Genomic DNA, 19,683 nt, shown 5'->3' on the forward strand with positions numbered 1-19,683 from the left:
GATTGGGAAAACCATTGTGGCTGAAGCTTGACGGACATTTGCGAGATAAAAATGATGGCGATAGTAAAGTGGCGAGACGAGGGAAGATCTGAAGCGTTTGTGCACTACCTCGCGGTACATTACACTGAATGGAAAGGTGGTGCAACTTGGATCTCCAGCCATTCCCACAGTTCCGCACCAAGTTGTGGGTCCTGCGTCCCAGCGTGGGGTTTGCCAATTCGGGCCCAAGGAATTAGATACTGAGGATACGTCAACAAAACGAGTAGAGATACAGATTCGAGTGTGACCTTGCCATTCAGCTGTGCCGCTGCTGCGGAAGTGCCAGCGTAAAGTTGTGTGAGGGCACCGTAAGAAACATCATGGAGAACTGTCTTTTCCATTACGTTCTATTCCAACGGCTATTAGAGTTTTCTTTTTCTGAGATGCGACATGTGCGTACAATGACTGAGCCTAACATGTCGGTGCAGGTCGGTCTTGATAACGCCCGGGTGAAGGGATGTGACCACAAGTCCCTGGTCGGCATATCGCCGACCGAGTTCTGCTGAATAGGTCACCAAAGCCTGCAGAATAATGATTGAGTTGGCGTGATACCAATGCACCGATAAAGACGAAGATAAGTACAAATTTACTGAGAGTACAACGCTTGAGTGCCTGCCTTCTTGCGTTTGTTCTCATCGAGTATGTCCTTGAAGTGGAGTTGATTCATCAGGTGCATACCGCTGGATGTGTTGACCACACGAGCGCCATGAATGGATTGAGCGCCGGCTAACAAAGCGGGAAGGACGAGTTTGGTGAAATAAAATGGGCCTGCAGAGCGTCAGGCGGATACGGTCGGCATTCAAAGAGAGAGTCAAGAACCCAACACGTTCGTGCCGAACTGAGCAGATTATCAGTTCAGTCAAACATTCACCAGCCAAATTCTACCTGCAAGTCATATCCGTCAATAGTTCGGTCCTCGACCGGCGGCATCATGACACCTACAAACAAGCGTTTGACAACAGTTAACAGGAAGAACGGAACATACCGCCATTGTTAAAGAGGACGTGGAGTTGGGGTTCCTTACTGAGGTAGCAGGTGACCTTGAGCAACAACACCCTACCTGCCAAACAGTCAAGGAAAGGGGGCCCGACCTTTGCAACTCTTCAGCGGCAACTTTGACGGACTTCAAGTCACCGAGATCGAGTTTGAGGAATATCGCTTCTTTCCCAGTAAGTTGCTTTAGGTCCACGATAGCGGATTCCGCTTTTTCTTGACTGCGCGAGGCCATGTAGACCTTGGCACCGTGGTTCAACAATACGCGAACGGTCTCCTTTCCGACGCCTGCCTGATTGGTTGGCGCAACGCCCTCGTTAACGGAAGTCAAACTCACCCGAGTTCCCGCCAGTAACTACGATGACTTTCCCCGAGAGATCAGGCACGTCTTCAGCGGTAAATTTTGTCTTTGGAGGGAAGCTTTGAGCCAGAATGTCGAACATAGCCATGACAGCAGAAGGTGAAAAGACGATCACATGTAGGCAATTCCGAATGATGGCCGGCCAGCTCCAATACGCGGTCCAGTGACTTCATCGTTGCCTGCGTTCTACGCGATCTCCCCAATGAGATCAATTGTAGGTCTCATTGAGATTCGTCAAAATTTCAACTTCCTTTCCCACCAACCGCCACCGAAGCAGCACTGAGTTGTGAATCCTCGGCTTATTTAGTCAGATTAGGCTTCTACGTTAGACTAAACATACTTATCCTGCAGCGTGACAAGTCCAAATGCAGCATTCGAGCCAACGTTTCGCCCAAATAGGTATCTTCCTCGAGCAGCGGCTCCGAATCATCTCTTCGCGAAGGGTGAATAATGCTTTCAGGGGCTCCAGAGAGAATCAGTTACTTAATCTATGGCCATCAAGATGAGAAACCCTATACATAGGTGTGGTGTTACAACAGTCAAAAGAAAGCACCAGCTAAAATAGTGAGACATGCGTGAACGAGAGCAGTCGTGGAATGTGGTCTTAGTATATAATTCAGGTCAGAAAGATAGGCTTTGGTAGATATTTGAAGCTGCAGCGACAGGGAATCGCTTTCGTGTGGTTGATGCTCGGTGAACTTGATAGGGCGGTTTACTGCTCGGAATTTGGTCAAGGAAGGCCGGTGCCTGGTTGGTCATTATTAGCACAATGGAATGGAAGAAAGAAGTACACACCGCGCGTCTCAGTTCTTCGTTTCCTTCCTTGATCATTTCAACAACCCTTGCCATCGTGGGACGTTCGGCAATATTGTGCGCCCAACATTGCTGCACAACTGCCCAGAGAGAGTCGCTGATCAACGATCGCCCAGATTCTGGATCACGAGGGCGGGCTGGTCGTTCTTTTGCCATGACGCGCAGCATAACTGCCGCGTCGTGTATGATGTCTGCGAACGGAGGTTTGCCTTGTATCAACTGATCGTCACGTGAGCGCGAGTATGATGTAAGCTGTAGACCCTACCTCGATAGAGACGAAGGCGAAGCTGTAAACATCACTGGCGAACGTTCGACGAAAATCCTCAAGACCACAAGATTGTGGTAAATGTAACTCAGGGGCCATCCAACGCACTGATCCTCCACGATGGGATGTTTGAGTAGCAATAGTGGCATCGGAAAACACAGCCAATCCGAAGTCGGCCAAGCGGGCATGCCAGCCGTCGTCCACTAGAATATTCGAGCCGCGCAGGTCCCCGTGAATGATATCTTGAGAATGAAGATAGGCAAGTCCTTGGGCGATCTCTAATACCTGTTGGAAGATGACAAACGCAACAGACATTGGTTGGTGCAACGTGCCCTATGCTCGACATTAGCATTCCCATTCTCAGCCAGATGTTTGAGGATGGTTCCATTGCGTTGCCATGGGCTGACCATACATAGGAATGTTGGAAAGCTTTCAGCATCTATTCCAAAAAATGGTTGCACGAAAGGGTGTTGAAGGCGTTGCCAAAGTAGAGCTTCTCGACAAAACCGCTGATGATGAGGTGAGAACATCATTAGAAGAAAGGCAAGTATTTTACCTGCCGTATTCGATGTCTGCCTGAGTCCCGTTGAAAAACCCGGATCCTCTTGAGAGCAACATCTTGTTCCTCATATGATGCACGATAGATGTCACCAAATGTCCCACCAAAAGTCGCCTCCTTGTCTACGCGCAGAACACCCTGAATAAAGAGTGAAGCAGGCAATGTATCGGAAGCCTCTGAGAGTTTGACAAGCAATCTTCGTGCCTTGAGTGTCAAGTTGTCAGAATTAATAGAGGCAGGAGAGGTTAGAGGTTGCGGTAATGTGCCTTTGTCGAGTATCTATTTTCTGAATGAACACGGAACAGGACTCGGAATGGCGGTACCCACATCTTGAATCAAATCTACGCAACATTGGGCACTTTCACCCCTCAGATGCAATAGTTTCTTCTTGGTTTGTTCATTGCTAATGGCGCGCTGCAGAAGTTTTCCCATGGCAAGCTCATCCTTCTGCAGCGCGATGCGTAAATGTCTACTGCTCGAAAGATTGAACATGGAACAGATCTTGAGCAACTCGATTCGAACTAGTGTGCTTTGAACGAGACTCCAGACAAGATCGAGGGATGCCAGAAATTGAACGAGCGAAGTCAAAGCGGCTTGAAATCTGCGGGGGCAATCAGTTTCAGGGCACTTCCTATACGAACACGAACCGAGTATCCTCGGCGGGTTTTGCTTGTGCCACGAAAGCAATCAGGTGTTGATATACCTATCGTTGATTAGAAAAAAATACGGAACTATCAGATAGTAAATACCTTGCTGTCAGGCTAAACAGATGCATGTTAACAACAGCAAACAGATTTGGAGAAAACGCTTACAAATTCTGGAGCCTCTTGGTCTTTATCGTCGGTATCTTTCCCTGCCACTAGAAACATCTGCGCTCGTGTCCCGTTTTCGAAGGTCTTTTGCCAAACTGTCAACTCAGCATGGGCCTGTTCTGTCGTGGTCAAAGGAGGAGTTACTGAGCGCATTAGCCGTGAAGAGCCGATTGGAGGTGATGGTGACTTGGCTCTGATTTCTTCAGGACTGTGGACTTTAACGAGAGCTATGATGGTGTTGGCAACACGCGCAAGAGAATATCCAGTCGCCTCTTCGAGGTCCAATGGGAGGAATAAAGGTGGCTGCGGTAGTTCAAGCTTGGCAACGGATGCAAGAAACTTGGTTATGTTGATGTTACTTCCAGATGGTGCCCGGTCGTCTGGTCGAACGATTGTGTTACCGTTGAGGGTGTTGAGTAGTCTGTGAAGGGGTTTGTTTAGCCAATGTAGATGGAAATTACGTCAGAACACACTGGCAAAGCACATAGCCATCCCTCATGGCCTCTGCAAATATTCGCAGCTCCTCTTCACCCTCGGTTGCTGCCGCTGCCGCGTCGGTGGTTGCATTCGAGGTATTGATATTGGATGATTGTTGCCTCCAGCGTCTGCGCATTCTTGTCAGTGGGCGCAGCCGCATCTCCACTAGGTCTACCGGTTTCTCGCCACCAGGATCACTCTTCCGCAATAGACGCGGCTCCATAATACCACAGATTAAGTCAACTGCGTCTCGTAATTGTTGTCGCTCCGTTGACCGGATTGGAAGTGGCGGTATTGGAGCTGAGTGGGAAATTGACCGCGTATGGGTCGTGGAAGTGGAATGAGAGGGGGAGTGGGAGTAAGGAAAAGAACGAGTATGGAACGATACAGTCGACTTGGAAGCTTCTTCATCCACAAGGAGAAGGCGCGAGGAAGCAGGTGAGTGCGTCGAAGGCCGGAATAATGGTTTGTCTAGCGACTCGGATGGAGTAGTGGGTGAAAACCAGGAAGGTGTCGAGTTGCTCAGGCTGTAACCACTTATGATATCATCCAAATCGACCTCAGCAGCGTTCTCTTGCGCTTTGAATAGCGTTAGTGGGCTAACAGCATAGATAGAGTCGTGCCAAGCGTAAAGGTCGTTGTCAGAATTGAAGGAGAGAATGTAGCGCGTCCCGCCGACTTGAATTAATAGACAGTGCCCTTTCCTGGGGATGTGTGTTCTTTCCATTCGCGTTATGCCATTGAGACTAATACGCGTGACACAGTCGACTGCCATCTTGAGAGGTATATTCAGTGATTTTTCCATGGCGGGAGTAATTCTTACAGCGTTCCGGTAGATCGTCAGACTGGCTGGGCGAAGAACGAGCCAGCGTTTGGAGAAAGACCTCCATGAAGCCAAGAACCCAGCTCGTTTCACGGAAACATGGCCTTGTCGCTTGATTGCGTTGTCAATTGAGTATAGAGCCATCGAGGCTCCAGCACTCCAAGTCGAGAACAGAACTCGTCTTGGGTGCGGGAAGATCGAGGGCAGTGAAGTAACAACAATCAATGCTGAGTCAGACGCGCGTCTATTTTCATGAAACTAGCCATCATTGGTGGTGGACCTGCAGGATTCTATCTTGCCTCTCGAATTCTCTCTCGCTCATCCGACCCGGCTCTACGCATCCATATATTCGACCGACTATGGTCTCCACACGGTCTCGTGAGATATGGCGTAGCCCCAGACCATCCGGAAGTCAAAAATTGTACCCATAAGTTTGACGAACAAGTCGCGTCAGATGGTCGGTTCAGCTTCTTTGGCAATGTGAATGTTGGGAACTCTGCTCCTCTTCAAAACACTATTCATATCCCACTCCGCGATATTCAACGCAATTACTCGCATCTCGTCTTTACTACTGGCTGCACAGTGCCAACCAACCATTCAGCCTTGCCGCCATCACCTTGGGTTATTCCAGCCCTCAGATTTGTACATTGGTACACTCAGCATCCCTCTTCGCCTCCAGCCCCAGCTCTCGACAAGATGACCCGCGTTGCGTTGATTGGCAATGGCAACGTCGCTTTAGACATTGCTCGTATGCTACTGACCGATCCATCTGTACTCCAGCAATACGATGTCCCAGTGTCCGTTCTCTCCATCTTGAAACAATCAAAGGTCTCGCACGTCGATATTCTGGCTCGACGGGGGCCACTTCAAGCGGCGTTCACTGCGAAAGAGCTTCGCGAACTATTGAATCTGCCCAATGCCGCGATGGAGCCTATTCCGAGCGAACTCCTTGCTATTCCTGCGGACACTACGCCATCTCGAGCCCAATCACGTATTTTCCAGCTACTTCAGAAAGGCTCCAAGATGAGCTTTGGGAACACACCTAAATCCTTCTCACTGCGTTTTTTCGTCAACCCAACCGGTCTGGTTCCTCCTTTGAGCGAGGGGATGCCCCAACTCCAGCTTGAACAAACCTCACTTGACGCAGCTGGCCGGGCGCTTTCTGGTTCTCGTTTACCGCCTCTGCCTGTTTCTCTCGTGGTACCATCCATCGGACTACAGCCAGACCCAGCTTTAGGGCCTATAAGAACACGTGCCGGACGCGTCTTGAGTGCAAATGGCCATTCAGTCCTCAAGAACATGTATGCCGCAGGCTGGGCGGCCACGGGTGCTCGCGGTGTAATTGCTACCACTATGATGGACGCTTATGCAGTGGGGGATACTTTATTAGACGATTTAGGAGGTTGTGAAGGAGAAATGCACATGAACCCGGAACCATCAGATGACCGACCTCCCGAAGTCATCCAGACTGCAAACAGGATTGTGACCTCGTACGCGGATTGGAAACGCGTTGATGCGGAAGAGGTACGCCGGGGCCAACAACAAGGCAAAGAACGTGAACGAATGACATGGTCAGAGGCGCGTGCATTCTTGTGGGATCTTTGACCAGGGGGGGTGCTATTATTTGACTATACGCTACAACAATTAATTCACCGTTCCTACTCCTGATCAAACGAGATATCACTCGTTACCTCTGCTCCAGCCGATACGTACAGCTCACGAAGCATATTCCCGATAGGCTCTTTGTTGACGGTCTCAACAAGCCCTTCGACCAGCTGTAAGATGCCTTGGAGAGCTTCAACTTTCTCGAAGCGTTTTGCATCGTCCTGGGAGAGATTTTCCAACTGCTCAATCGCCATGACTTCTGGGTCTTCCAGGTCGGGAAGACCTTCCTTTATTTCACTGATATGTTGCTTCATACGCGTTATCCAAGCCGCTACCCCAGCAGGAATATCGTCGCTGGGAACCTCAACCTCAATCTGGTTTGCGAGGTTCAACGCGAAATCAAACGATTCCTTGAAGGTAAGGCGCCATGACAGGGAGGTTAGTCTCCCATCTAGCAGCTCCAGATAGCGAAGCCGACCGCGTTCGTATTGCTCGCTCGGACTGAGAGACTTTTCTTCGTAATCACGAGTATCTTCAAGGACACTGGCAGCGGCGTCTTGATCATTGACTTCGGGAAGAGATTCTAACTCTTCTTCTACCATAGTGAGCACCGTTTGCTGTGCCTCGATCCACTCCTCCATGCGTTCCGCAGTTTCTTCAACAGTCGTAGGGGGGCCGGAGTGGGCCATTTTCGCATTATAAGGCTCTCTGACCGTGTCTACGCGCTCCACCAAAGCTTTGTTTCGCAATCGCCATGGGTCGGTTGGATCAAGCTCTTTCCGTGCAAGGACCAGCGCTAGAGGCCATTCAATGGTGACCTCTTGTTTCAGCCCTTCTTCCGTTAGTGGAATGTCGGCGCCAATCATCAACGAACGCAGAAAACGGGCAGCGATATCGCCTTCAGGATGGTTTATGTCGTCAGGGAATGCCTCGTGGTAACGAAGAAGGGAGCTGAACGTTCTTAGATATCCGTGGACGCCCACACCCCAAGTTGTCTTTTTTTGCATGATGGGTGACAGAAGTGGTTCGGGAAGGTCTGGGTGGTGATTCCCAGTAAAGAACACCCGGGTTAGATCATCCCAGCCGTGTGAAGGCGGTGCGATATCCAGAAGGTGGTTGTTCAGAATCTTCCGACCGGGCTCCCAGTAAGGTCCCAATGATGTTTCAGGATCACTGCCTTGCAAATATTCTGTGATCATAGGAGTGAGTTGAGGGTATTGAGGCAGTCGCATGTCGGAATAGACCTGGACAACTCGGTTGTAGACAATGAAAATTTGACGAAAGAAACACACCCAGAATGCAGCTGTGCCTCCGTGCCTTAACACCCTCGTCAACTCTGGCCACAGTCGTTCCCAGTCAAACCAATGAGCGGCCTGGGCTAGAATGCACATGAGCTGTCTTCCCTGAGTTATATAGACGGACAACTCGCCTGCAATAACCATGTCGACGCTGCTATCAGGGAGAAATCCGAGCTCTTCGGCCGGTGCATTGACGAAAGAAAGAGATTTTCCTCGTTCGCCAAGAGTTGCTGCAAAATTGGTAGCTTCTGTAATCATTTTTGCGCTCGGTTCGAGTCCTATTACGCGGGAAAAGCCAGGTCCATCTTCTGTTTGTGGGCGGAGGAGCTCAGCAGTGGCTTGTCCAGTGCCACAACCGAGATCAAGAGCGTGCTTCCACTTGGCGGTTGCGCCAGGCAAAGTTAGTGAACGCTCATGGTAAGAAAGAATAGAGTCGAAGAGCATTCTAGGGTATGTCGGCCTTGCCAAGGCATACATGGCCGCATTGAACGTGCTTTTGGCGAAAGTCGCCATCAACGTCGCGGAATTTTTCAAGGGAGAACAAAAGGTGAAAGCGATAACGTGACATGCCATTTTTTTTTTTTTTTTTTTTTTTTTGTATCTGCATTTATATACCGCAACAAGTACACTAACTACTAAGACGCGGTGGCCGGGGCGGTGGATCCGTCTGGCCGCTCGGCGGGATGTTGCGCCGGGTTTTGTTTCGGGCTGGTTGGGGTGTAGCGAATGACGTGACATGCCAAACTCTTCCTCTTTCAGGATGGTGCGAAGGGCCGCAGCGCTTACTTCCCAACTGCGGCTTGGACTACGAATGGCTTCCACTTTGAAAGCTACGACAGAAATTCCTCGAGGAAGACCAGGCATCATATTGCCAGTACCTCACGTCGCACTCCAGTGGCGACAACCGCCAGCCTCATTGCCACAGTCCCCGACATTCTCGTCTGACTCCGAAGAATCAACACCAGGATCAGCTACAGGGCCGGAGTTCAAGTTTTCGAAAGGACCTAGTGACGGGATTTCCATTGGGGATGTGGTTCTGTTCCTCGCCATAGGTGGTTCGTCACGTCCTCGCAATCATAAGGCGAAAGTTCGCTTACAACTTTCACAGCTCTGATGACTTTTATGGGGGAAGGAGGAACTCCTATCTCGAAGAATAATCAAGTTGCCTCTCTTGAAAAGCTGGTTGCCTCTGTCGAGATTGCCAAGATTAAAGAAGACGGCGTTGCATTGACGGCGCACTTCAAGAACATTGTCCGCACCGTTGATCCCACCTTGGACGAAAAGAGATTGGTCCAGGCCCTTGAGTCGACGGAAACCTTCGAAATAGCTGAAGTTTGCGGTAAAATCCACCAAATCGTCAGTGAGGATGGTTTGGATAGGCAGAAGAAGGTCTTCGTAGTCTCAACACTACTGTCAAATTTCCTGGCGTCCAAGCGTGGCCAATCAAATGAACCTCCAGAAGATTGGGTACCAGAGGGACGAGAGACATCCGCATAGGTGGACGCAAATTCGTTTTAACTGTGGCCATTCCTTTGGACACCAACCAGCTCCCTATCTCACCGCCAATTAACTTCCGAGAAATATCTTCGGTTCGGAGTTGATCAAGATGTTCACCAGCGGGGAATAACTTTGTGCTGTTTATGTACAACGCGCGGTTTCACTTCGATGGTGCACTTCCCAAAATAAGAACCACGGAGAGTAAGCATAGTGACGCGTCCCTTGCCCTTCCGCCTCGGCGGAATGCATCGACAAAACTTACCTAGATGCATGGCTTGGTATTAATAGTAGTCCTGGACCGGCAGATTACATGATTGGACAATCTATCGTGACCGCGATTTCCCGATTGTCTTTCCTCTCTCAATACGCCATAAGACTTGGGCAAATTCAACTCGGAACCAATTTTGTGATTTCAAGATTTATTACTTAATGAATACCACGACGCGTCAGTGTTCAACCTCCTACGAAAATTTCAGAGTCATGAACAAGCAAGAAAGCTTCAACAAACAGGAAGGATGGGCTTTGGGTTGATACATTGACACGCGAGAAGATTTCTGGATGGAGGAGCCCACGGCCGTGGCCTGGCTATCTGCTATCGTGCGAATTCGGGTGCGACGGTCGTTGCGGGCATTAAGCGTCCACATGACCGAAAACGCCCAGAGGTCCGCAAGCATCATAAGAAGAGAGGATGGGATTGGGGAGAGACTGGGTAGGACGTATGTCAACACGCAGTCCAGAATTGCGCTGAGACACGTCAGTATGAATGCGTTCGCCATCAGGTACTTCTTACATTGTAGTTGCTGGAAGGGCAGACTGGAATATTAACACAATGAGCCTCGTCAGCTTCGATGCAGTGGCAGCAAAGGCCTTTTTGCGGAATCTGAGCAGGAAAAAGGCGGTAATGCCGGATAGGCAAATGTCACCAGCTATTCGAGCTAAGTAAGCTCCAGAGAGAAGTTGAAACACAATTCTGACGTACTTATAACAATTGGATAGGCGGCGTATACTGTGAATGATCATCACCTGAGGGAGTGTGTAGGCGATACAGCGACGCACTAAACTTGATGGCACGATCAGCGCCAGCGGCACCTTGAGTGATCAGAAACATGGCCTACACAAGTCAAGCTGTGGCTGAACAGTTACGAGATAATCGCTCACCCCGGCAAAGCTCAGGGAAAAGGCTGCGAAAGCCATCAGAGCAACAGCGGTGGTGAGGTAGATGTTGTTCCTTGAAATCGAATAGAGGCGATAGATGTAGTAAATTTGTGAATAGCAGACAATGCTGATCACCTATTGAGGGAAGTTTTGAGAAGTCCTCCCTTAGCGTAAACATGCACACCAGAATAGCTAGGGCCCCCACGATATCGATTTCGAATTGACTGATCACAGGGAGAACATCAAGTGGGTTGCCAAAGTAGAAGACAACCTTTTGCCAGACGTAAACGCTAGGCAGGTAATCAGAGAAGAGAGTAAGTAAGAAAATGACATGTGCGGACAGGTTGAGAGCGGACTTTGCCCAGACTAAGCAAAGGAGTCCAGCCACATATAGGCGGAGAAAGATGCTGTCAGTGCTGCCATACTCAGCCGCATACGTGCAGACCTTGACATTTGATTGAGGAGAAACAAAGGTGTTGTTTGTAAGGACGGACCTGGTGCGAGACTACACCAAGCAGAAGAGTATCGACGCCGGTGCCAAAAAGCTAAAATGTTATGACACTGAAATACAGCAGAGCGATGAGACTCACTCTGGCGCCAAGGGCTTCAGATATAGTTGGCAAGCCTGATAAGGCGGCTGCCATGGGTTTGGAGGTTCTTCAACTTGCGCTTATCAGTAGTGCTCTGTTTATATATAGACATGAATAGCCGTGTCTTACTAGGACCACAATGGAACAATGAGTGCATCGGTAAGAGCATTGCGGCCCGCGCGGGTGTCTTGACAATCGAGTCGGTTCAGGTCCAGATTGTCGCTGATTGGAGTTCGGGGAACTTGATCCGTGATGACGCTCACAGCCACAGCTGTCAACGGTTTTCACTGTATGTCAAGCAGAGGTTATTCTGCTTGGGCTATCCCATCCCTTTTGTCCACACAAAGTCTGTCCTCAAAGCTTGGACCAAGCTTGGCCTCATCCGAGTTCGAATGGACAAACTAGCACGTGTTTCAATCCTGACTTAATGCCGACCAATGAGTTCCTTGTTTGGTCTTCGGCCAACACTATTGCTTCTGATAACAAAATGCTTAACGAGATCGTGAATGTCCATCGGACTACTGCCACAGTGCCAATGGAACCAAGACTAGGTTGAATTACGCTGTAACTCGACTTCAGGTTTATGCGTAAGTATGGTCAAAAACGAAGAGGCGAAGTGGTGTAATCAAATGCCGCGGCGATCTATCCCTTCATTTATGTACACCTCGTGTACTGGTTCTGTCATCACTCTGATGTAAACTCCCCCTTGGTTTCCTTCTTGTCCAGTCGTTCCCTTTCAACCCATGACGGCTCGTCTGCGCGGGCACCAGCCCGCTTTCAACCCGGAATTCTCGGCCACAGTCTCTACACAGTTCGCTTTCATTTCGGTGACCTTGATTAGCCTCCCCTGACATTGTCGCAGTAAACTTGAAGAACTCCTACGAAAGGTTACCGCTCAAGCGTCTGAATATGAGCACCAGATGAAAGATATAGAGGCCAGTACCTTAATGCTCACCCCAGTGCTGTATGCTGATGTTCCCTTAGTCTAAGCTGGCCGAGAGTCTTAGCAATTTTCGGGCTATCGATGGTCTCCTGCAAGAAGCTTTGGCCAGCCTCAGGGTGCGTGAATACCGTTTCCTTTTTACGAGTCATCTCTCACCAGACACCACAGAAAAATGCCCAACAGGCAGATTATGCACTCAATAAACAAGTGCCGCACATCACCGACCAACTTGACGCTTCGATGGACTCTTTGCACCAACTTGCTTTGGATCTTCCCGTTATTCAAGCTCAGGTGACAGACATTCGTGCGGTCTATGACTCTGGACGTACGAAAGCCCAGAATCTTGTTGCTGATTTGACCTGGCTCAATACCGAGTTCTATGAGCGCTGGCGGCTCATTATCTTCACAAGCTCCAGTCCAGTCTCATGGCGTTGGAAAGCCCTCATGCGTTTCTGTTTCTCACTCACTTTCATCGCATTCGTGTGGCTGAGCTTGACTGCAATTCAAGGTGGCTACCGTGCCCATCGTGGTGGATTGGTTTGGGGTGAGCGACTAATGTCGTGAGACCATGTAGGATTAGCTATGATACCCTCTACAAATGTAATTTGTAAGTATGTACTTGGGGAAACCACGCCCTGATCCGACTTTTGCTTTTGACGGTCATGGACGGCTTCGATGATCTTCTCAGTTCGTCGCGCGGCGGAATTGACCACAACCCCTTTGCCGACCCTTTCGCGAACCGAAGCTCTTCGCCAGACCCTTGGTCTCAACCGTTTCGCCAGGAGACAGAGGACGTCTATCAATACCCGCAATCCACTACTCCTCCTGTGGAAGAGCAAGAAGTTGAACTAGAAACACCCGTTGCCGTTGAGACTTCCGCTGCTGCCCCAGAGTCAGAAGAAGGCGTGCATTCCGACCCGTTAGACTCTGCTGCTGCTGCTGCTGAAGTAGACAATGTCTTGTCTCCCGGCTTCAGAGAAAGTGTTGAAGAACCAGAGCATGACCCCAACTTTTCCGAAATCGCGACGATACGGCCAACAGAGCCCGAAGAAATGCAACCTTCGATTCCCATTCCCGCTGATCATCCTCATGCCCCACCACCACCAACAACAACAACAACAACAACAACAGCTCGTCTTTCGGAAAGCGCGCCTTCACTGCCTCCACAGTCCACTGAGCCCAGTTGGGGTCCATTGGGCCTCAATTCAGCTCCGATTCACTCCTCTTTCCCGAATCTTTCACTGGGAGGAGAGCCTGCGCAGTCGGCTTGGGGAGAACATGACAATTGGAGCAACGACCACCAACCACCAACACGCCTTCCCACCGACGATGACAGTGACGATGACAAACCCGTTTTACAGACAGTTCGACATCCAGAGCGGAGCGAAAACCCTGCAGTATGTCTATGGTTTTTTCCCGGGTCACAATACTTGTGAAATACATACCACCAGAAACTCACGCAGGACGGCCTTCCACCTGTTTTTGTTATTACCGTGGACGACCCTCAAAAGGTCGGCGATCCCATTCGCTCTTTCACAATGTACACTGTGCACACAAGGGTGCGTGCTGAAACCACTTCACTCGCCATTCGCTATATTTCCAATTAGACCACCTCGCCGCTCTTCACAAAATCCGCTTTCTCAGTTCTTCGTCGCTACTCCGACTTCCTTTGGCTCTACGAAACGCTCTCTCAAAACAATCCGGGTGTTGTCGTGCCGCCAGTTCCCGAAAAGAGTCCATTTGGTCGGTTCGACGACCAATTCGTCAAGCAACGAAGACAGGCGTTGGAGAAGTGTATCACGAAAACCGCAAACCACCCTGTGCTGATGAAGGACCCCGATCTGAAACTCTTCCTCGAGAGCGACACATTTTCACTCGATGTGTGCTTCGTCCCATCTTCCTTACACTCTCTCCATCCTAATCATTCACGCAGATTAAACATCGCAAAGCAGAGATCGCCCAAGCCAGCGGTGGACTCATGGCTTCTATTGGGCAAAGTCTTGCAGGCCCCAGATTCTACGAAACAGACGAGGCAAGTTGCCTGTTCATCATCCATTCGAAACGACTGACTAGGTTCTAGTGGTTTGATCGTCAGAAGGTTTATTTGGATTCACTCGAGGCACAACTACGTGGTTTGGTCAAAGCAATCGAGACTGTGTCTAAACAGCGTGAAGGTATATTCTTCTTGATACAGTTTAGCGCCGTCTCAACCCGTTATCCAGAGTTGGCAGTGTCGATGGGTGAATTCGCTCAAGCCGTATCGGACCTATCGTCATCGGATGTGGGTAAGCAGCTAGCCCAGTCACTAGCAGGGCTCGCAGAGGTCCAACGCAAGACGCAAGACCTCCAACACCGACAAGCAGAACAAGATCTCGTGACGCTGCTTAGCACTGGTAAGGGTTTCTGGCTCTTCCTGAACTGAAATTGACCCACAAAAGCGGACGAGTATTCTCGATTGATTAATTCTGTTCGGGTAGGTTTTCCAGTTCGAACTCGAAAATCCAGTTGATGTTTTTGCTAGCTTGCGTTCAGTTCCCGCATTCGGAGCTACCATTCATGGCGGTCAGCCGAGGCTGAATCGGTTCGTGTCAAGCAAACACATGAAAGAAACCGAGCCCAAGGCCGGATTCCAAACGAGCGCGTAGGTTACTCGTTGACGCAAGTATCGGAGGTGAGTGGCATGGCATGGTGCTCAGGCTGTTTGACGTATTGGCATTCCAGTCTGAACGACGTGCGCTGGATGCCAAACACGAATTCGACCAAGCAACCAAGCTCGTCAAAACAGAGGTCGCTCGCTTTGAGCAGGAGCGAATCGACGATTTCAAAGACTCACTACATGCATTTCTGGAGGGGATGATATCGCGACAGAAAGTGGTTAGTCGATTTGTTCAGGCTGTGTTGTGTCGCTCATCTTAACGTTCAAGTTGATTGGTAGCTGGGAGAATTACCAACAAATGCTGCTAAAAAAGGTTGGAGGAGGAAGAGGCTTACCGCCTGCTGCAGGACAATCAGCCGTGCCAGTTGCCTAGTTGTTTTAATGTTTACTTGTAAACGTCTCCCACAATGATGTCATGCCTCATTTGCTGCCGACTCCGCATTTGGCCACTGACGATCACCACCTTTTACTTTCCCTCCTTCTCCACCCCTCTTCATCTATGCATTCGTCTGGCCTTGGCGCATATACGCCGGTCCCTAGCAGTAGTCATCTGGACCCTCCGTCAACAGGCCACTCTTCAGCATCATATCCCGACTCGATTTCAAATGCTGTGGCTCGAAATGCCGTTGGGTCAGGCTTTGGACCATACGCCGTGTGTCTTGTTGCCCCATACTTTGACTTCATCTCTTAACCTTTACTAGTACCCTCAAAACAACAACCGCGATAGCATACCGTCGAGCTCTCAGTTCAGTCATGCCCCTTCTTCCGCCCCCATTGTCATGCGACGAGCTAATACGGCAACACTCCAACCACAATACTGGGATGCAGACTTGGATCTCGAAGACAATCTCCACGACGTGCGAAGGCCAGATCGGAGCTCATTCACCCTCCTTTCTTCTCGTGGATGGGCAAATGCGTCGATGTTGTTCATACTAGTGTGTGGACTAATTGCGTTATTCTTGGGCTATCCAATCGCCACCGCGACCGGCATCACGCATTCAGCCACTGGAGCGTTTAATATTGGTGGTATCAATTCAACGGGACAAGTGCCAGTGTTGCTCGGAATGCCAACACTCATTGATAAAGACACGCCTGAAGACGCCTACTCCAGAACGGGGGTGACAGACGGCAAGAAATATAACCTCATCTTCTCCGACGAGTGAGCAGCTATTCTCCCACTCGTTTCTTATTTATTTTTAACGCCCATTAGATTCAATACCGACGGGCGTAGCTTTTACCCAGGCGACGATCCATGGTGGTGGGTAGTTTCTCTTGATCATAAACGTCCTCACGATCCGTTTACAGGGAGGCAGTTGACCTACACTACTGGCCAACCGGTGACCTGGAGTGGTACGACCCGGGTCAAGTTACGACGGCTGACGGGAAATTGGTTATCACGATGGCTGAGGGTTCGTACAATCTCGGGGCCCGCTTGCAAGCGCACTGATATGCGTGTTAGTTTTAAATCACGACCTTAACTTCATGAGTGGCATGATCCAAGGCTGGAACAAGTTTTGTTTCACCACTGGTTATGTCGAAGTACGGGTCAGTCTCCCCGGGTCGCCTCGCAGCCCAGGTTTTTGGCCCGGGGCTTGGTCGATGGGCAATTTAGGTCGCGCGGGATATGGTGAGTAGGTTTTTCTAAAATTCATGATTCGTCCTGAAATTTCCCTCAAGGCGCCACCACTGAGGGAACTTGGCCATATTCCTATGACTCGTGTGACCTCGGGACGCTCAAAAATCAAACGGACAAGAACGGCAATCCCGCTGCGGCCGCCACCGGAAATAATGGAGACCCGCTAAGCTTCCTTCCTGGTCAGAAACTCAGCGCGTGTACTTGCTCTGGCGAAGACCACCCGGGCCCTTCTACTTCCAAAGGAAGGGGAGTTCCTGAAATCGACATCCTTGAGGCTCAAATCGATACCTCTCTGTTCAAAGGCCAGGTTTCGCAGTCATATCAGATTGCGCCCTTCAACTACGAATACGAATTCGTCAACACAACACCGGCAATCTCCATATATGACACCACTCTGACCAAGTTCAACTCGTACAAAGGAAGTGAAAACCAACAGGCTGTGTCTGCCTTGACCTATATCCCGGATACTGTCTATAGCGACCAAGATTACGGCGTCTACGGTTATGAATGGTGGTCCAATCCCAACAAGAGGTCAGAAGGCTACATCACTTGGGTCAGCAATGGGACCAAGAGTTGGACGGTAACTGCTGCCGCTATTGGTAAAGACGATGTCTCTGAGATCAGCGCACGGTTGATACCAGAGGAGCCGATGGTATGTTGGCTTCCTCAACTACCTGCCATCCGTTCACAATCCACAGTACCTCATTTTGAACTTGGGAATGTCGCCCGGGTTCCAAGCTCAAGATTTTCAACACATGACCTTCCCTAACAAGATGTACATCGACTATGTGCGCGTTTACCAGCGCGAAGGCGTTTCTGAGGGCAACACCTGCAACCCGTCCAAGTACCCGACCGCCGATTACATCAACAAGTTAATAGTCTTTCCTCCGCCGATGCCTTTTTTTACCATGCTGATCGGATGTTCCAGGCATGTAAATGCGTATTCTAACCCGAATTTAACCGTCTGGGCAGACGCTGGCTACAAATTCCCCAAGAACTCACTCTGGGATGGATGTTGAGAACCGAATGGCGCGCTAATCACTCTACTTTACGACGGACATGATGACCCTAATGTACCATTTGCACGGACCTATGTAGAGATACGGAACCATCTGTACTACACAACCTCACCTATAACTTGATCAAACACTTGGCATAAAAGAGGACTGTTGATTAAATTTCTCACGGAGGACAGTCAGAACGATGTTCGGTAACCGCCACACTTCTTTCTTGCTCTTGCAGCTGTGAACGGGCTATGAATTCTGCCTAAACCATTGTTGCTGCTGGCGGTGGGTAGCATCCATGTCGGCTGACCTTCATATCAACACGCTATCCGTTTTGTTATAAAGGGCCGCGGTAGCAGTCCACCCACCCACCTGAATGGCGTCAATTCTCACCACATCCAAGCGACAATTCGCGTTTAACAGGGCTGACCATGGCGGTTCCTTCTTGCGCCCATCCACCATCCTTGAAACCCGCAAAGCATTCAAAGAGGGCACTATCGATGCAGCGACCTTGCGACAAACAGAAGATGCACAAATTACTGAACTCATCGAGCAGGAGAGGGCGGTGGGCATAAAGAGCTTCTCAGATGGCGAGTTTCGGTGAGTTTTTCTGTTCGTCTCGTGCTAAGCCACTCAGCCGCGGGAGTTAGCCGGGAATACTTTCACCTCGGTGTGTCACTGACGGCCCCGGGCCGCCAAACCGAAGATGGCAATTTAACACAGAACGCGTCTAGACTTTATCGAAAACCTCGAAGGCATTAGGATCAGCAGCAACCCGCTCACGGGGGACAAAGACACTGCGACCTTACCGACAATCTCGGTCGTTGGGAGGATAAAACACGTGAAGCCTATCCAACTTAAAGATTGTGATAACTGCCTTCCTTCCTTCCTGTCGAGGTGAAGATCTAACGACGATGCAGTCCAATTTCTTCAAGCCCGGATCGACTCGAGCAAAAAGGAAGTAGTCAAAGTCGCGATTCCCTCACCAACGATGGTGCACTTTCGCGGCGGCCGGTCAGCCGTCAGTTTCGAAGCTTATCCCAACCTCGACGAGTTCTTTGAGGATCTGGCGGAGGCTTATCGGACCGAAATCAAAATTCTTGCCAATGCTGGGTGCAAGTACCTCCAGGCACGTAACAAGTTCTTATACTACTCCTACTCAACCAAGTCCAGCTTGACGATACAAATTTAGCCTATCTCTGGTTTGCTCGCGAGTCTTTATTTGGTTCTATTGCTCACCGATATGGTTAGCGATCTGAAGATGCGCGAGGCGGCTGCTGGGCGGGGAGAAGATCTCAACACACTTCCCAGGCAGTACGCAGAACTGATAAATTCGGCGCTGAGAGATAGACCTGCTGGAATGACTGTCGGCATCCATCTGTGTCGTGGAAACTTCCGGAGCAGACATTTTGCCGAAGGTATGCGTTTTGCTTCTACAAACATCGTCAGTCAATGTCCACTAGGTGGCTATGAACCCATCGCCCAAGTTTTGTTCCAGCTCCTCAATGTTGATGTCTACTTCCTGGAGTGTTTGTGCTCATTGTGCATTTTTGTTGCTGCTCTCTAACAGCTCTGCAGTTGATACGGAACGCGCCGGAACTTTTGAACGTACGCCTTTTCGCATTTCAGATGGGTTGCAAGCTGATACTTCTTGGCAGCATTGCGGTTCTTACCGAAAGGCGAGAAGGTGGTTATGCTTGGGTTGATCAGTTCGAAAATTCCGCAATTGGAGGACAAAGAGATGATTAAAGCACGGATCGCGGAGGCAGCAAAGTATGCGCCATTAGAGCAGTTAGCGCTTTCACCGCAATGTGGATTTTCAAGCACCATCCACGGCAACGAGGTGGGTCCTTAATCAAGGAAAACGCCTGGATTAAGCTTTAAGGGTTGTCGCAGATCACCATCGCCGACCAATGGGCCAAAATGAGGTTAGTTAGAGAGATCGCGACAGAGGTTTGGGGGTCTTCTTGAGAGTAGCAATTTAGAATTCATCGCGTTTATAAATTTGGGATTGTTGTGGTAGCTATCACGTGACCGCGTATTGCAATTGATTGTTCAGGTCGTCTGGGGGTTTCCTTACTTCCAGGAGCAACCCAATCTTATGACCCGCACGCGCCTTGCTGGTTACTATATGCTTTGCGAGCGTATACTGTACGC

The 19,683-nt window shown here is 49.9% G+C and overlaps 9 protein-coding genes across 9 annotated transcripts; 5 read left to right on the top strand and 4 right to left on the bottom strand.

Moving 5' to 3' along the window:
• Nucleotides 1-119: 119 nt before the first annotated feature.
• On the bottom strand, nt 120-457 carry MIND_00355100 (uncharacterized protein; the record flags this gene model as incomplete). Its single annotated transcript, XM_037360397.1, has 2 exons — nt 120-386; nt 440-457. The coding sequence occupies 2 exons, from the start codon at nt 455-457 to the stop codon at nt 120-122; spliced, it is 285 nt and encodes a 94-aa protein (XP_037223282.1).
• A 168-nt stretch (nt 458-625) lies between these two features.
• Nucleotides 626-1,481, bottom strand: MIND_00355200 (uncharacterized protein; the record flags this gene model as incomplete). Its single annotated transcript, XM_037360398.1, has 6 exons — nt 626-807; nt 859-877; nt 925-977; nt 1,025-1,062; nt 1,131-1,320; nt 1,370-1,481. The coding sequence occupies 6 exons, from the start codon at nt 1,479-1,481 to the stop codon at nt 626-628; spliced, it is 594 nt and encodes a 197-aa protein (XP_037223283.1).
• A 533-nt stretch (nt 1,482-2,014) lies between these two features.
• Nucleotides 2,015-5,337, bottom strand: MIND_00355300 (uncharacterized protein; the record flags this gene model as incomplete). The annotated part of the gene is made up of 11 exons (XM_037360399.1): nt 5,143-5,337; nt 4,316-5,094; nt 3,843-4,263; nt 3,780-3,791; nt 3,678-3,733; nt 3,358-3,631; nt 3,028-3,309; nt 2,804-2,980; nt 2,472-2,756; nt 2,189-2,425; nt 2,015-2,140 (listed from the first exon to the last, which is right to left on the bottom strand). Exons 1-11 carry the CDS (start codon nt 5,284-5,286, stop codon nt 2,015-2,017), a joined length of 2,793 nt encoding a protein of 930 aa, XP_037223284.1. The 5' UTR covers nt 5,287-5,337.
• A 57-nt stretch (nt 5,338-5,394) lies between these two features.
• MIND_00355400 (NADPH:adrenodoxin oxidoreductase, mitochondrial) lies at nt 5,395-6,747 on the top strand (the record flags this gene model as incomplete). Its single annotated transcript, XM_037360400.1, has 1 exon — nt 5,395-6,747. One exon carries the CDS (start codon nt 5,395-5,397, stop codon nt 6,745-6,747), a length of 1,353 nt encoding a protein of 450 aa, XP_037223285.1.
• A 53-nt stretch (nt 6,748-6,800) lies between these two features.
• MIND_00355500 (S-adenosyl-L-methionine-dependent methyltransferase) lies at nt 6,801-8,558 on the bottom strand (the record flags this gene model as incomplete). The annotated part of the gene is made up of 1 exon (XM_037360401.1): nt 6,801-8,558. The coding sequence occupies one exon, from the start codon at nt 8,556-8,558 to the stop codon at nt 6,801-6,803; it is 1,758 nt and encodes a 585-aa protein (XP_037223286.1).
• Nucleotides 8,559-8,781: 223 nt separating this feature from the next.
• Nucleotides 8,782-9,542, top strand: MIND_00355600 (Methyltransf-25 domain-containing protein; the record flags this gene model as incomplete). The annotated part of the gene is made up of 2 exons (XM_037360402.1): nt 8,782-9,100; nt 9,154-9,542. The coding sequence occupies 2 exons, from the start codon at nt 8,782-8,784 to the stop codon at nt 9,540-9,542; spliced, it is 708 nt and encodes a 235-aa protein (XP_037223287.1).
• A 3,338-nt stretch (nt 9,543-12,880) lies between these two features.
• On the top strand, nt 12,881-15,259 carry MIND_00355900 (Beta-glucan synthesis-associated; the record flags this gene model as incomplete). The annotated part of the gene is made up of 10 exons (XM_037360403.1): nt 12,881-13,627; nt 13,682-13,789; nt 13,838-14,112; nt 14,164-14,266; nt 14,311-14,404; nt 14,453-14,623; nt 14,669-14,703; nt 14,752-14,901; nt 14,952-15,104; nt 15,155-15,259. The coding sequence occupies exons 1-10, from the start codon at nt 12,893-12,895 to the stop codon at nt 15,257-15,259; spliced, it is 1,929 nt and encodes a 642-aa protein (XP_037223288.1). The 5' UTR covers nt 12,881-12,892.
• Nucleotides 15,260-15,385: 126 nt separating this feature from the next.
• MIND_00356000 (Beta-glucan synthesis-associated) lies at nt 15,386-17,541 on the top strand (the record flags this gene model as incomplete). Its single annotated transcript, XM_037360404.1, has 8 exons — nt 15,386-15,538; nt 15,588-16,045; nt 16,097-16,144; nt 16,192-16,295; nt 16,346-16,513; nt 16,564-17,174; nt 17,221-17,393; nt 17,451-17,541. 8 exons carry the CDS (start codon nt 15,386-15,388, stop codon nt 17,539-17,541), a joined length of 1,806 nt encoding a protein of 601 aa, XP_037223289.1.
• Nucleotides 17,542-17,902: 361 nt separating this feature from the next.
• On the top strand, nt 17,903-19,497 carry MIND_00356100 (Meth-synt-2 domain-containing protein; the record flags this gene model as incomplete). The annotated part of the gene is made up of 10 exons (XM_037360405.1): nt 17,903-18,126; nt 18,177-18,196; nt 18,261-18,392; nt 18,447-18,655; nt 18,700-18,728; nt 18,778-18,944; nt 18,990-19,055; nt 19,105-19,134; nt 19,185-19,369; nt 19,423-19,497. The coding sequence occupies 10 exons, from the start codon at nt 17,903-17,905 to the stop codon at nt 19,495-19,497; spliced, it is 1,137 nt and encodes a 378-aa protein (XP_037223290.1).
• Between the last annotated feature and the right edge of the window lie 186 nt (nt 19,498-19,683).

Source organism: Mycena indigotica (assembly GCF_014461135.1).
Source record: "Mycena indigotica strain 171206Taipei chromosome Unknown Mind.scaff0003, whole genome shotgun sequence".
Classification (NCBI taxonomy): Eukaryota; Fungi; Basidiomycota; class Agaricomycetes; order Agaricales; family Mycenaceae; genus Mycena; species Mycena indigotica.